Below are 17,318 nucleotides of genomic sequence, written 5' to 3' on the forward strand. Positions count from 1 at the left end.
ATGTATTTTAAAGGACCCACAGGAACAATATAAATATAAATGTTTAATAATGCCACACAGATAGTGCTATTGCATTTAAGGGTGCAAAATCTTGGTTTTAATTCCATTGTACACAGAGGAATCTGTGCTTAATTTCCCACAATTACTATAAATGAAAAGGCTTTAAGGGTCAATAAAGTATAATTTATGTTTAAAGTTTATATAAAAATATATTAAATACAGACTAACAATATTCATAATATATTTAGACAGAAAATGGCAAATTCTCGTAAGACAAAAAAAAAAAAAAAAAAAAGTTACCCGTGCAGATAAATTTCCCAAAAAAATTTACTGAAAAGGAGAAGGGAAAGAAAAAAAAAAAAGAAGCTTCATCCACATGTAAAAAGATCCAGTACATTGTAAAACTGAATTGGTCATAGGTGTCTTTTTTCCTGAATCCATAATGAAGTTCTTTTTTTAACTCCCCAGGTCACTTTTTAGGGTCAATAGTGCATAACAAGGCAAGTCATAGCTGAAGCTGCAAGATTATTCAGTGGCAAGTTTCAGCTGTGATGTCCACAATATAAAATATTCAACCTCGATGTAAAGTTAAGTTTGCAGTTTCAGATCAAGTAATGGTTTGTTTTTCTTTTCCTTCCAATAGCATTTCTACATACGTCCTTTTTTCATCAATGATCCAATCCGGTAACTCATTTGGTTTCCAAGTTATAGCAGTTGGCATCTCCCTTGTTATTCATATCATATCCTGGAAGAGGTTGCCCATACTTATCCACACACCAGCAATTTCCTCTTTTTCTGCCTTTTGATGGACGGCACTGCAGAATAAAAACATTAAAATGTAAAGAGACGGTAAAATCACAGCTAATACCCTAGTATTCTTAGATATGAGGTTTACACACTCATGTACTTATTCCAGCAAGTGGTTAAAGCTCATTTCACCTTGTGAATTATTCTGCCCCATATTCTGTTTAGAAACTGCCTGTGTTGTGGTGTTTGGCTTTTTACAAACTTTTTGGTGTTCAAAGTACTCACACAAAGCGGAGCAAGTGGTTAAGACAGCAAATATAGATATTGAAGTATATAAAATAATTTCTTTGAGTACTACTTATCAGAACAATTAGGCCGGGGGCAGGGGTGAACCATAGCTTTCTGCCGCCTGAAGCGGATGTCAGAAAGCCGCCCCCCCCCCCTCCCGGAAGAGGGGGCCGAGCAGGCGGGGCCAAGCGGAAGGGGGCAGGGCTGAGCGGAGGGGGCGGGGCCGTGCAGAGTGATCGTCTTTAGCAGGCAGAGAGCAAGCAGGGAGAGGACCTTCTCTCTGCCTGAGCGTGAGGGGCGGCTGCTGGAGCAGCGCTGCTCCAGCGGCCTCCCCAATCCACCGCTCAGTGACGGTGACCCTAAACCAGTCCAGGACAGCTTGTCCTGGACTGGCTTAGGTCAGCAAAAATGCCGCTCTCCCCGTGGCCCTGGCATAGCGCCGCCTGAAGCGGTCGCTTCAGGTCGCCTCATGGGAGGTGCAGCACTGGCCGGGGGCCCACGTGGCGTAAATGCTGTGGCTTGCCAAATGGCGATGCATTGCCACTACAGTTTTTCCAGCAGTGCTTTATTGTTGTCACCCGCTATGTGGGGCCTTAGCCTCATGGTATATACAGACACCAGAGATGGGTATAGCATCGAGGGGAAAAAAATTGCTTATGGTTTTCAGGTTTGCTTTTAATTTTACAGGTGAAACATGAAACAAACGTTTCACATGTAAAACACAATCATAGCAAAAACACATTCATGTAGTTGATGTAGATATAGGATGTAAAAAATTGCAACCAAATCTTAAAGGGGCCTTTAAACATAAACTAATACAGGCCTTTTCCTAGGACTCTGTTTCCACCCACCGCCAGCAGCTCTGTTATTCTGGTCGTTTTAGGGTCCATTCACGCGGAGGAAAACGGTGAGGAATTTGGTGTGAAATTTTCCACGCTGAAAAAAATAAAAGCCTCCCATTGATTTCAATGGGTTCCGCTAGCTTTTTTTTTTTTCCACTAGAAGCTTTTTTTTTCAGAGTGGAAAATTCCATACCAAATTCCTCACCACTTTCCTCCGTGTGAATGGACCCTAAGAGGTGACCGGTGAGGCAGAGATTGGTAGAAATGCCACTTCACAGCACTCACATGCTATTTGTGAGGAGGTCTCTGCTTAGGCTTATGATTGGCTGCAGAGGTCTTCTACAAAAAATAAGACATCACTGCTGATGGTAGTCAAGGGACCTGAATGGAGCTGCTGCCACTGGAAGCTATAGCCAGAGGGGAGTAATAGTTTAAGTTTAAAGGGTCTGCCTCAAAATCCTTCTACAAAAAACATCTGACATTTTTTCCCCCCAATCGTTTCAGTGGGAGTCAGATTTTTTTTTCTCCAAAGAAACAGACTCCGTGGGAATCTTCTAAACATTATTTCTAATTGTGAGGCTTAGTGACCAGAATTAAATATATAGTGACATACAAAATGGAAAACACACACACAGAAAAAAAAAAAATAAAATCCTTATTATGTCTAATAAAAGTTTATTTCAAGATATGTTAAAAATAGCAATGATGTATTGCCAAGATTTTTTTTGTCAAGAGTAAAATGGCACATTGTCCATGACTAGGTAAACCTATATACCCAAGTTAGTTGCCAAGTATGCAGCCAAAAAGGTCAGCATGTCTTGAGGATTTGAAATGTCTGTTTAATGCCAAAAATGTGTATTGAAGGTTTATGTATGAAAAAAATCTTAACATTTGTGTGAGGATATTTTATGTTATCAGGCTGACAGACAGTATGGTGGGTCCCATTATTAAATCAGTGAGGGTCCAACTTCTAGTATGAACAAATGCAACGAAAAGTTCAAATCTGTGTCTAGTAAAGAATGAAGAGGACACAGCACTTGCTAGAGAACTGCAGCTCCTTCATACAGCTGACTGCCAACTGAGTCGGACCCCACTGATCTAATAATATTGAAATTTATTTTAAAGACCGCCATCAATTTGAAACAACTGCATAACATCTTAAAGGCTATACTCACTGTGGCAAAATCTTTATTCTTGAATGGTTTGTGTCTTGGGCTTTATTTATTTATTTTTTTATCTGAGTTTAAAAATATTGGTCCTGACTATGTAGCATAGCTACCTATAGTGGGTTAACAATAATGGTGGGAGTTCTCGTAATGCCCCATTGGATATTCTTGGAGCATTAAATAGTTACTCTTCCTAAAAGTATGTAAGCAACCAAATGCTAGATACATATATATAAAGCGTGTGGTGGTCCCAGCGAAGTGTATTATAAGGAATGTATAACCAAGATCCCTTTGCTGTCCTCAAAGATAAATGAGGGGAAAACATAATATATTGTAGTTTCAACTGCCCATAGAAATCCCAGATTTTTCAACTCTGTGGTAGCATTAGCCATCTTCTTCGGAGTGGCCTGCTGGGGGGAGTAGCATACTAGCCAGGGACAGAAATAGACAAAAAAAAAAAAAAGCAGCCAAGAAGTACGTAGTACAAGAAGTATATAGTCTTAAAGCCCAGTTTGGGTATTGGGCAAGCTGAATATGGGATTTTAAAGTTAGGACAGTAATCCCATGGTGAAGAAGTGACTCACAGAATCAAGATAATTGATACTTTGGGTCACAGGGCAATTTGCTGTCCAAAGTCAAGAGTCTGACCCCCAGGCCCCCAGCCAATCAGTTGTTTGAAGAGGCTGCAGCAATTCCAAGAGCCCAGCAGCCCCTTCAGCACCAAGAATGGTGCTGTACATTTGTGCATTGTTCAAAACATAGAAAAGTAGACTGTTTTCTTACCACATCACCGAGCATAAATCTTCGAGGTGCCAAACCTTCCCTCCGGACTATAGGAGGGCTGACCATAGGTACGATGAGATAGAAGGAAATCGGCTTGCAACACTCCTTAGGTACTCCTTAATTTAATCCATTAAAAAACAGAGTTCACACAATAGAAAAAAGTGCCAAGAAGAAAAACATATAAAGGGAGTGCATTAAAAGAAAACTGTGTGAACTCTGTTTTTTAATTAAATTAAAGTTGGACTTTTAGTATCTAAGGAGTGTTGCTAGCCGATTTCCTTCTATCACATCGTACTTATTCGTGCAGGAGATGTTCAGTTGCCGTTTCTATCCAAATAAATGTAAAATTAAATGCAGTCTTAGCTATGGCCGCTATTGAACTGACAGCAGCCATTACCAAGTTTGAGACTTAGTATTACTCTAGTTTCACACGTGAAACTTGGTCCATGTGTTTGACAGATTTACTGGCCTCAACATCATGCCAGGAGAAGGGGTCCTAGAATTATACTTAGCATCATCTTAGGGCTAGTTCACACGTGGGCAAAGGGGAGGTTTTTGACAGCGGAATTCGCTTCAAAAACCTCTCCTTTAACATGGTGGTCTATGTAGACCACTAGCTTTTTTTTTCCTCCTAGCGTTTTCCGCCTGAAGAAGCGACATGACCTTTCTTCAGGCGGAAAACGCCTGAAGAATTGCATAGAAGTGAATGGGAGGCGAAAACCGCGCGGTAAAAAACCGCGCGGTTTTTTGCACACAAAACCGCGCGGTTTTTTGCAAAAAAACGCGCGGTTTTCGCCTGCAGTTTCTATAGCACATATAGGAAAAAAAAAACCCTAGCGAAAACCGCTAGCGAAAACCGCGTCAAAAACCTCGTCAAAAACCGCGTGGAATGCAAAAAAACAGCATAAAAAAAACTCCTCAAGGTTTTTTACCTCGCACAAATAAGCTAGGCGGTTTTCACGTGTGAACTGACCCTAAGAGTTCATGTCTCCTAGTGAAATACCGTTCCATATAGATTATACTACAGGACAGGATGTCGCTGGGAGGCAGGCACTTCTAGCATATCAAACATTTTTCTAGGTGGTATACAACTGAAGATCCAGCCATTTGCAGTGACCATCCACCCTGTGGTATTCACAGCACATATGTACTTTCCCTAGTAATAGCTCAGTTAGAGGGTTGCTAAGGAGAATGCTGCAACCAGTTTTCTATTTATAAGGAAGTTAGATAGGATAATAAAATACATTACAAAAATGGTCAGCAAAACCCCATCCAGCAAAATAACAAAATGGGAGTTACAATCTAAAGCCAAAAATCACAATTTGTGGCTGTGAGTGACTGCATTACATCAGGTGGTTCGGTTCAGTATTACGTAAGTTTAATGGCCTACTTTTGAACATGGACTAATTATAAACTGAAGTAACCTCAGACTACCCCATGTAAAATAGTCTGTCACAGTTGCAAGCTTTAGGCTGAGCCGTCAGCAATTCTGGCACTTAAAGGGTCCATTCACACGGAGTAAATGCGCGCTCATTTTGGCAAAATACATGTGTGTGTAAAGAATACAAGTGTAAATAAGTCTCCCATTGTCTTCAATAACATTTTTTACACGTGTAAAAAACTCATCAAAAAACGCACATTTTTTAATGCGTTTTTTTTACACATGTAAAAAATGTCATTGAAGTCAATGGGAGTCTTATTTTTACACTTGTATTCTTTACACGTGTATTTAGCCAAAATGAGCGTGCATTTACTCCATATGAATGGACCCAAAGAAGTCACCCTGCTTGCATGCTGTGACTACGTTGGTTGTTGAGCTTGCTACATCTGTATAGATTTTCTTTGTAAAACTCTACAGCTACAGTATGTGTAAACATATGAGAAAGAGGAGATTAATTGCTATAATTAAGAGAGTCTTTATTAACTGCTTAATGACTAATCCATTTTCCAGTTTCCTGTCATTTCATACCAAGAGCCATAGCTTTTGCTTATTTTTTGTTTGCAGTACAAGTTGTTGTGTTTAATGGCACCAATTTTGGAGTATATTTCATTGATTAACTTTTATTAACTCAGAGAGGGTAAAAATACAGTCCTATGAAAAAGTTTGGGCACCCCTATTAATCTTAATCATTTTTAGTTCTAAATATTTTGGTATTTGCAACAGCCATTTCAGTTTGATATATCTAATAACTGATGGACACAGTAATATTTCAGGATTGAAATGAGGTTTATTGTACTAACAGAAAATGTGCAATATGCATTAAACCAAAATTTGACCGGTGCAAAAGTATGGGCACCTCAACAGAAAAGTGACATTAATATTTAGTAGATCCTCCTTTTGCAAAGATAACAGCCTCTAGTCGCTTCCTGTAGCTTTTAATCAGTTCCTGGATAAAGGTATTTTGGACAAACAATTCAAGTTCAGTTAAGTTAGATGGTCGCCGAGCATGGACAGCCCGCTTCAAATCATCCCACAGATGTTCAATGATATTCAGGTCTGGGGACTGGGATGGCCATTCCAGAACATTGTAATTGTTCCTCTGCATGAATGCCTGAGGATTTGGAGCGGTGTTTTGGATCATTGTCTTGCTGAAATATCCATCCCCGGCGTAACTTCAACTTCGTCACTGATTCTTGAACATTATTCTCAAGAATCTGCTGATACTGAGTGGAATCCATGCGACTCTCAACTTTAACAAGATTCCCGATGCCGGCATTGGCCACACAGCCCCAAAGCATGATGGAACCTCCACCAAATTTTACAGTGGGTAGCATGTGTTTTTCTTGGAATGCTGTTTCTTTTTGGACGCCATGCATAACGCCTTTTTTTATAACCAAACAACTCAATTTTTGTTTCCAAAATGAAGCTGCCTTGTCCAAATGTGCTTTTTCATACCTCAGGCAACTCTATTTGTGGCGTACGTGCAGAAACGGCTTCTTTCTCATCACTCTCCCATACAGCTTCTATTTGTGCAAAGTGCGCTGTATAGTTGACCGATGCACAGTGACACCATCTGCAGCAAGATGATGCTGCAGCTCTTTGGAGGTGGTCTGTGGATTGTCCTTGACTGTTCTCACCATTCTTCTTCTCTGCCTTTCTGATATTTTTCTTGGCCTGCCACTTCTGGGCTTAACAAGAACTGTCCCTGTGGTCTTCCATTTACTTACTATGTTCCTCACAGTGGAAACTGACAGGTTAAATCTCTGAGACAACTTTTTGTATCCTTCCCCTGAACAACTATGTTGAACAATCTTTGTTTTCAGATCATTTGAGAGTTGTTTTGAGTAGCCCATGATGCCACTCTTCAGAGGAGATTCAAATAGGAGATCAACTTGCAATTGGCCACCTTAAATACCTTTTCTTATGATTGGATACATCTGGCTATGAAGTTCAAAGCTCACTGAGGTTACAAAACCAATTTTGTGCTTCAGTAAGTCAGTAAAAAGTAGTTAGGGGAATTCAAATCAATAAAATGATAAGGGTGCCCATACTTTTGCACCGGTCAAATTTTGGTTTAATGCATATTGCACATTTTCTGTTAGTACAATAAACCTCATTTCAATCCTGAAATATTACTGTGTCCATCAGTTATTAGATATATCAAACTGAAATGGCTGTTGCAAACACCAAAATATTTAGAACAAAAAATGATTAAGATTAATAGGGGTGCCCAAACTTTTTCATAGGACTGTATATAAGTTTTGCTTCATTCACATTGTGGCCCCCAGTGAAGAGCTATCGTTGCCGGTACCATAGCTCTTCACTGTCAGAAGGGCGCTTCAGACAGTCAGTCAGGAACGCCCTTCCTCACATTAGCATCTATAGTGCTGTACTGTGAGAGGGGGTGTTACTTACCGCCCAGCCATGACGCTGAGCTGTGTGTTCCTCACTAGAGATGAGCGAACACTAAAATGTTCGAGGTTCGAAATTCGATTCGAACAGCCGCTCACTGTTCGAGTGTTCGAATGGGTTTCGAACCCCATTATAGTCTATGGGGAACATAAACTCGTTAAGGGGGAAACCCAAATTCGTGTCTGGAGGGTCACCAAGTCCACTATGACACCCCAGGAAATGATACCAACACCCTGGAATGACACTGGGACAGCAGGGGAAGCATGTCTGGGGGCATAAAAGTCACTTTATTTCATGGAAATCCCTGTCAGTTTGCGATTTTCGCAAGCTAACTTTTCCCCATAGAAATGCATTGGCCAGTGCTGATTGGCCAGAGTACGGAACTCGACCAATCAGCGCTGGCTCTGCTGGAGGAGGCGGAGTCTAAGATAGCTCCACACCAGTCTCCATTCAGGTCCGACCTTAGACTCCGCCTCCTCCGGCAGAGCCAGCGCTGATTGGCCGAAGGCTGGCCAATGCATTCCTATGCGAATGCAGACTTAGCAGTGCTGAGTCAGTTTTGCTCAACTACACATCTGATGCACACTCGGCACTGCTACATCAGATGTAGCAATCTGATGTAGCAGAGCCGAGGGTGCACTAGAACCCCTGTGCAAACTCAGTTCACGCTAATAGAATGCATTGGCCAGCGCTGATTGGCCAATGCATTCTATTAGCCCGATGAAGTAGAGCTGAATGTGTGTGCTAAGCACACACATTCAGCACTGCTTCATCAAGCCAATACAATGCATTAGCCAGTGCTGATTGGCCAGAGTACGGAATTCGGCCAATCAGCGCTGGCCAATGCATTCTATTAGCCCGATGAAGTAGAGCTGAATGTGTGTGCTAAGCACACACATTCAGCACTGCTTCATCAAGCCAATACAATGCATTAGCCAGTGCTGATTGGCCAGAGTACGGAATTCGGCCAATCAGCGCTGGCTCTGCTGGAGGAGGCGGAGTCTAAGGTCGCTCCACACCAGTCTCCATTCAGGTCCGACCTTAGACTCCGCCTCCTCCGGCAGAGCCAGCGCTGATTGGCCGAAGGCTGGCCAATGCATTCCTATGCGAATGCAGACTTAGCAGTGCTGAGTCAGTTTTGCTCAACTACACATCTGATGCACACTCGGCACTGCTACATCAGATGTAGCAATCTGATGTAGCAGAGCCGAGGGTGCACTAGAACCCCTGTGCAAACTCAGTTCACGCTAATAGAATGCATTGGCCAGCGCTGATTGGCCAATGCATTCTATTAGCCCGATGAAGTAGAGCTGAATGTGTGTGCTAAGCACACACATTCAGCACTGCTTCATCAAGCCAATACAATGCATTAGCCAGTGCTGATTGGCCAGAGTACGGAATTCGGCCAATCAGCGCTGGCCAATGCATTCTATTAGCCCGATGAAGTAGAGCTGAATGTGTGTGCTAAGCACACACATTCAGCACTGCTTCATCAAGCCAATACAATGCATTAGCCAGTGCTGATTGGCCAGAGTACGGAATTCGGCCAATCAGCGCTGGCTCTGCTGGAGGAGGCGGAGTCTAAGGTCGCTCCACACCAGTCTCCATTCAGGTCCGACCTTAGACTCCGCCTCCTCCGGCAGAGCCAGCGCTGATTGGCCGAAGGCTGGCCAATGCATTCCTATGCGAATGCAGACTTAGCAGTGCTGAGTCAGTTTTGCTCAACTACACATCTGATGCACACTCGGCACTGCTACATCAGATGTAGCAATCTGATGTAGCAGAGCCGAGGGTGCACTAGAACCCCTGTGCAAACTCAGTTCACGCTAATAGAATGCATTGGCCAGCGCTGATTGGCCAATGCATTCTATTAGCCCGATGAAGTAGAGCTGAATGTGTGTGCTAAGCACACACATTCAGCACTGCTTCATCAAGCCAATACAATGCATTAGCCAGTGCTGATTGGCCAGAGTACGGAATTCGGCCAATCAGCGCTGGCCAATGCATTCTATTAGCCCGATGAAGTAGAGCTGAATGTGTGTGCTAAGCACACACATTCAGCACTGCTTCATCAAGCCAATACAATGCATTAGCCAGTGCTGATTGGCCAGAGTACGGAATTCGGCCAATCAGCGCTGGCCAATGCATTCTATTAGCCCGATGAAGTAGAGCTGAATGTGTGTGCTAAGCACACACATTCAGCTCTACTTCATCGGGCTAATAGAATGCATTGGCCAGCGCTGATTGGCCAGAGTACGGAACTCGACCAATCAGCGCTGGCTCTGCTGGAGGAGGCGGAGTCTAAGGTCGGACCTGAATGGAGACTGGTGTGGAGCGATCTTAGACTCCGCCTCCTCCAGCAGAGCCAGCGCTGATTGGCCGAATTCCGTACTCTGGCCAATCAGCACTGGCTAATGCATTGTATTGGCGTGATGAAGCAGTGCTGAATGTGTGTGCTTAGCACACACATTCAGCTCTACTTCATCGGGCTAATAGAATGCATTGGCCAGCGCTGATTGGCCGAATTCCGTACTCTGGCCAATCAGTGCTGGCCAATGCATTCTATTAGCTTGATGAAGCAGAGTGTGCACAAGGGTTCAAGCGCACCCTCGGCTCTGATGTAGGAGAGCCGAGGGTGCACTTGAACCCTTGTGCACCCTCAGCTCTGCTACATCAGAGCCGAGGGTGCGCTTGAACCCTTGTGCACACTCTGCTTCATCAAGCTAATAGAATGCATTGGCCAGCGCTGATTGGCCAATGTATTCTATTAGCCTGATGAAGTAGAGCTGAATGTGTGTGCTAAGCACACACATTCAGCTCTACTTCATCGGGCTAATAGAATGCATTGGCCAGCGCTGATTGGCCAGAGTACGGAACTCGACCAATCAGCGCTGGCTCTGCTGGAGGAGGCGGAGTCTAAGATCGCTCCACACCAGTCTCCATTCAGGTCCGACCTTAGACTCCGCCTCCTCCAGCAGAGCCAGCGCTGATTGGCCGAATTCCGTACTCTGGCCAATCAGCACTGGCTAATGCATTGTATTGGCTTGATGAAGCAGTGCTGAATGTGTGTGCTTAGCACACACATTCAGCTCTACTTCATCGGGCTAATAGAATGCATTGGCCAATCAGCGCTGGCCAATGCATTCTATTAGCGTGAACTGAGTTTGCACAGGGGTTCTAGTGCACCCTCGGCTCTGCTACATCAGATTGCTACATCTGATGTAGCAGTGCCGAGTGTGCATCAGATGTGTAGTTGAGCAAAACTGACTCAGCACTGCTAAGTCTCTGCATTCGCATAGGAATGCATTGGCCAGCCTTCGGCCAATCAGCGCTGGCTCTGCCGGAGGAGGCGGAGTCTAAGGTCGGACCTGAATGGAGACTGGTGTGGAGCGATCTTAGACTCCGCCTCCTCCAGCAGAGCCAGCGCTGATTGGTCGAGTTCCGTACTCTGGCCAATCAGCGCTGGCCAATGCATTCTATTAGCCCGATGAAGTAGAGCTGAATGTGTGTGCTTAGCACACACATTCAGCTCTACTTCATCAGGCTAATAGAATACATTGGCCAATCAGCGCTGGCCAATGCATTCTATTAGCTTGATGAAGCAGAGTGTGCACAAGGGTTCAAGCGCACCCTCGGCTCTGATGTAGCAGAGCTGAGGGTGCACAAGGGTTCAAGTGCACCCTCGGCTCTCCTACATCAGAGCCGAGGGTGCGCTTGAACCCTTGTGCAGCCTCGGCTCTGCTACATCAGAGCCGAGGGTGCGCTTGAACCCTTGTGCACACTCTGCTTCATCAAGCTAATAGAATGCATTGGCCAGCACTGATTGGCCAGAGTACGGAATTCGGCCAATCAGCGCTGGCCAATGCATCCCTATGGGAAAAAGTTTATCTCACAAAAATCACAATTACACACCCGATAGAGCCCCAAAAAGTTATTTTTAATAACATTCCCCCCTAAATAAAGGTTATCCCTAGCTATCCCTGCCTGTACAGCTATCCCTGTCTCATAGTCACAAAGTTCACATTCTCATATGACCCGGATTTGAAATCCACTATTCGTCTAAAATGGAGGTCACCTGATTTCGGCAGCCAATGACTTTTTCCAATTTTTTTCAATGCCCCCAGTGTCGTAGTTCCTGTCCCACCTCCCCTGCGCTGTTATTGGTGCAAAAAAGGCGCCAGGGAAGGTGGGAGGGGAATCGAATTTTGGCGCACTTTACCACGTGGTGTTCGATTCGATTCGAACATGGCGAACACCCTGATATCCGATCGAACATGTGTTCGATAGAACACTGTTCGCTCATCTCTATTCCTCACCTCTCACAGTACAGCATAATAGACGCTACTGTGAGAAAGGGCGTTTCTGACTGACTGTCAGGCAAACAGGTGACAAGGCAAAGTGCTGGAGTCCAGATATATCTTCCCCAGGTTTCTGATATATATGTGTTCCAGGGCGGATCTGGAGTAGGCCTCAGCCCAGTTATAAATCCTTGCAGAAAAAAGTGCTGCGGGAACAACCACAGCTTGAAGACATTGCGGTTCTTCTCGCAGCACTTTGAAGATAAAGTTCAGAGTTTTCCTCCGTGGACTTTCTCTTACTCTCTCTACGGGAAAGCCGCTGGCGTTTCCGTAGATATAATTGACATGTTGCGATTTTCAAAACCGTGACGGTTTTGGAAATCAGTGTGTCCGCGCTGCGATTTTTTTATGCGAAGTGGGCATGGGATTCGCATGAATGCCATCCACTTTGCAAGTACTGTAAAACGCTGCGATTTTTCCTGCAAATCACTGCGTTTCTGCCCCACGGGGCTCCAGCCTTAAACAGTTTTGTTAAATATGGCCCACTGACTTATTTAATGGCATAGCCATAAATACATACATCTCTGAGTAAGGAAAATTTTATTACAAAACAATCTACAGCTAACAGTTTTTAACTATGAAGATGTTTGAAAATTTTTTTTTACTTGTATACAAGTAAATGGAATATTTTAAAGATATATACAAAGATTAACAGCTCGCTGATGTTCTTTTGGTAATGAGATACAACTGAGTTCTTCTAGGAACTCTCAAACAGCCAGTTATAATTTAAGGAACTGATCTATCTTGGTCTTAGCCTCCTGATTCTTCATAGAGAAGCTTGGCTTTTTTTAAACGAATGAAGACTAGTATTAAAGTTAGTGCCAACAATGAGTGATGGTGTATGATGAAGTTCTTTGCTTGCTAAGCTGTTGTCAGGAATGCCACAGCACATAAAGCACTGTCCCCAACTGACATTTGTAGATTAGTTGCAGTCACTGCTTGTTACATTTATTTTCCATTTAAATAAAATATCAGATTTAACCACATTTTTTCCCTAAATTTCATTCAACACTATGCAATAAGTGTAACTCACCTGCTTTTTCTTGTAAAATCCTTTTTTATCACAATTTGGTATATGAAATCCTCTAGGGCTCAAGACATTCATGATCTTTAAGTGATTTAATATGCTTTCCATTTCTCTTCGACATGGACCCTGTAAAGACAACAATGTAGCATTCATTTATATAAGAATTGCTCTAATAGGCTGCTAAAGTGTACAGTAAACCATTGACAGTATTTAACATTTTAAGTACACTTGTGTGGGATTTTTTTTTTGTTTGGTTTTACCTCTACGGTCACATTTTAAAAGACAAAACTTTCTCATTTTGATGCCGAAATAGTAATGGCTTGCTTTTTTGCAACATTGTACTTTTTTTTTTTTTTTTTTAAATAAACAAATGTTACCTTCTTATCAGTATGATTATTGGGTTCAAAGTTTGTACAGCTTTAGGTTTTACTACTTTTGTAAAATAAAATCACTTCTTTCCGCCCCCCCCCCCCCAAAAAAAAAAAAAAAATGTATTAATTATTTTTCTATTACAAAAAAGAACTATAGATTTTTTTAAAATTGGGTTATATGCAAAAAATTTACAGATTTAGTTTTTTTTTTAAACATTTCAACTTGGAGTCTGTTCTAAGATGTAAATCATTGTAGAGATGCAAATATCCGATGTACATCAGACATTCATAGCCAAATTGTAAGGCCTTGTTCACATCTGTATTGGTAATCCTTCCGAAGAGGTCCACATGAGGACATCCTTGAACAGAATACCGAACGCAACTGCAAGTGGTGTCCCAGTGAAAGCACACGGACCCCATAGACTATAATGGGGTCCGTGTGCTTGCCGCCAGATCTCCGCAGGGTTCATGCGGACAGGAAAGTAGTTCACAATCTATTTTCCTGTCCACATGATTCGTGTGGATAGTACACGGAGAGCACATAGACCCCATTACAGTCTATGGGGTCTGTGTGCTTTCACTGCACACCACTTGCAGTTGCGTTTGGTATAACGTTCGGGGGTCCCCATGCGGACTCCCCGAACGGAATACAGAGCGCAGATGTGAAGAAAGGGTAAGGATTTGTACGTCGCAAATGTCAAACGACCGGATACCCTAATGATTTATGAAAACAAACAGGAAAAATAAAGTGTCCTATTTCGCTCTAAGTGAATTTCCACTTTTTACCATCATAACATTTTTTGGTTCCCTTTTATAGTAGCTACAGCTTTGTTTCTGATACTAATACTCTATATGCATTTAAAGAAGAGTTTTCACCACCTCAAGTTAATTGCCCTTTACAGGGGCTTAACTAGCACACATTGGGCCCTATAGCAAACTTTTGCCCCATGCCACTTTCCTGGCCCCCTTCGGTATACTAACCACATTTACACACACTATAATATCCCATAGCGGCCACTCCACACAGTATAATATCCCATAGTGGCCCCTACACAGAGTATAATGTCCCATAACAGCCCTTGCACACAGTATAATATGGCTGAGGGGGGTGACAAACATAAAAACCTGTGTTACTCACCTCTCCTGGGATCCGGTGCAACTCCCTGCTATCTTCGGTCCTCTTCTATGACGTCACAGATGAGATTACACTAGCATCATGCCGGCCTGAACCACGTGACATCTGTGACTAAAGAGCCCTGAAGACAGCAGGGAGTTGTGCCAGAGCCCAGAAGAGTTAAGCAACACTGGTTTTTAACTTTTTTTCACCTCCCCTTGACCTCCAATCATTATACTTCGGGGTCTGAAGAATCCCCAGAGTATAATAGCATTTTCTGTTCAGACGTATTTGGGCCAAATAGAACCTACAGGTGAACCTCGTAATCACCATGATTTGCCCAACAGATACTCTTGCTGTGGACTTACAGATCCCCGCTCTTGCCATGACCACTTCTGCTTCCCGTTCAGCCCTGCCAGAGGGCCTTATGCATTCCATATCATGTTCCAGTCAGTGGCTTCCTGATGCTGACATGATACGGGACACATAGGGAGCCCTGTTGAATAGAAGAGGAAGTGGCCGTGAGCAGAAATGAGGACTGGTAAGTAAGTAGGGCCCTAACTTCCCCATGTTACTCCAGCAGTTAACAGCCTATGTAAAAAAAAAAAAAAAAAAGCAGTGGCCCATTAGGTTGAGGGCCCTGTAGTAGCCAGTTTGGCTGCTACAGCGATAGTCATACCACTGGCCTTTTCTTTTTACAAGTGTCACTCTACTGATTCAACCGAACCCTATGCAATCACCATTTGTTTCTGCATTCAATATGCTAATTAGGCTCTCTGAAGTGAGTTCTTTTCTAAAGCAAGAAGTTTCAAGCTCAGCTGTTGTGGAAACTGAATTACAAAAATTTTAGAGCTATTCCGTTCTGGTGACCACAGAATTTTTTTTTTAAATTATTTTAATTACTATGAAGATGGTGGTTATATTATGTAATTTGTTTATCTGTTGAACTAGTTTAAATTTTAAATTTTGACAGTCTTATACAAAAAAAAAACCCCCAAAAAGTATATGCATACACATTAGGTATCCTTGGGCTCAAAAAAAAAAAAAAAATCACCCAGTCTACAAAATTATAAAAACATTTTTATGTTATTGTGAATGTCAAAAAATCAAAACACTGAACCAAACTGATGTTTTTTTTCGCCTCCCTTAACAATTTGGTTACAAAGTGATCAATGCAATAGACATTCCACCAAATGGTATAATTAAAAGCCCCTGGAAGTTGTGCAAACGCAGTATTTCTCCTATCCCCATTTTTTTTCCAGCTTCTCAGTACATCATACAGAATATAAAATGGTACCAATAAAAAGTATAATTTGTACAGTATAGCATAGCATTAACCCCTTATATGGCTCTGTGAACAGAAAAATAAAAGTTATGAGGTTTGGAAAGCAGATGTCAAACAAAAATCGCCTGTGGTATGAAGCGGTTAAAGCATGCTTGAAATTCAATTCTACATATAAATTAGAGTAACTCTACAAATACTTTCCTGTCCCACTTTTCTCCACTCCTATAAAAGACATTTAGGAAAGACTTAAGTTGTTAATAACTATTTCTGAATTCTCTTGCTATTTTGGATTTAACAAGCTGAATGTGGAGTGTCATCAGATAACTACAACTGTAGTAAAGCTCTAACATTTCTGCTGATCAGTTAATCCTCTTGAATTAGAAGTTGACCCAATATCTTTTCTGTCCCAGAAATAAATCATGTTATTTTTAGCTCCATATTTAATTGTTGATTTATTTATAGTGTTAGTGGGTCGCCTATTTTTTCATTATAGCTTCAAATCTACCAAAGATTTATTACATTAATATTTTGGTTGTCTGATTTTTACCACTAGAGGAAGCTCACTGCAAAGTATTTATACAATGAACTTAAGGCTGTTTTCATTTTATTCTTACATGGCAGGGTTTGGGGGTTTTTTTAGGGGTTGTCTTGCCCAGTTTCAACTAAATGTTTGTATATGTCCTTAGAGTGAGATATTTGCTTCAGTGTTCTTAGCGTTTAATAAATTTGTAAATTTATTGACGAATACCGCTGGGTGGTCCCCAGTGCTCAAACAGCACTGGGGGCGTCCCCAATGCTGTGAGAGAACTCTCCAGCGAAGCCTCTATCTTCTTCTGAAACGCCCTCTCCCTGTGTCTTCTTCCGTCCTGGCTTTCTATCTTCTAGACTCGGCGGCCTCAGCAGCCATTTTCTTGTGGCCCGGGCATGCACAGTCGGTTCTGCCCGAGGCCTAGAAGATTGAAAGCCAGAACGGAAGAAGACGCAAGGAGAGGGCGTTCCAGAAGAAGATAGAGGTGTTGCTAGAGTTTTCTCGCAGCATTGGGGACGCCCCCAGTACTGTTTGAGCGCTGGAGCCCTTTTGCATACCGAAGAAACCCCGATTTCTACCGAATGGCAGCGCGGAGAAGACATCTAAAGGTAGAAGAATAGCCTTAAGGCTATTCCTACGTGTTGGTCAGAAAAAAAAAGGGTATCCAATGATAAGATCCCTTTAAGTTTTGGGTTCATGGCAAAGAAATTCCAGTGTTTTTTTTTTTTTTTCACCATTTGCTTATCACTTTTGTCTTGTGACAAGGTTCTTGATCATGTTGGAAAAATGTATTGTTCATCACCAAATTGTTCATGGAGCACTGGGAGAAGCTGCTGTTGGAGGATGTTTAGATACCATTCATTATTACTAGAAGTGATCTTAGGCAAAACAGTGAGTGAGCTCGACTCTCTTGGATGAAAAGCAATCCAATACATGAATAGTCTCAGGATACCTT

General features: G+C 42.5%; 1 protein-coding gene across 1 annotated transcript in view; it reads right to left on the bottom strand.

The window, feature by feature from the left end:
* Nucleotides 1-264: 264 nt before the first annotated feature.
* The window catches only part of IGFBP3 (insulin like growth factor binding protein 3), a 29,820-nt gene continuing 12,766 nt past the window's right edge, over nucleotides 265-17,318 (bottom strand). The window contains exons 4-5 of the mRNA XM_075272217.1: nucleotides 13,071-13,190; nucleotides 265-815 (exon numbers count right to left, since the gene is read on the bottom strand). Coding sequence (XP_075128318.1) covers nucleotides 690-815; nucleotides 13,071-13,190 — 246 coding nt within the window. The 3' untranslated portion in view covers nucleotides 265-689. The remainder of the gene's footprint in view (nucleotides 816-13,070; nucleotides 13,191-17,318) is intronic.

Source organism: Leptodactylus fuscus, chromosome 4 (genome assembly GCF_031893055.1).
Source record: "Leptodactylus fuscus isolate aLepFus1 chromosome 4, aLepFus1.hap2, whole genome shotgun sequence".
NCBI lineage: Eukaryota > Metazoa > Chordata > Amphibia > Anura > Leptodactylidae > Leptodactylus > Leptodactylus fuscus.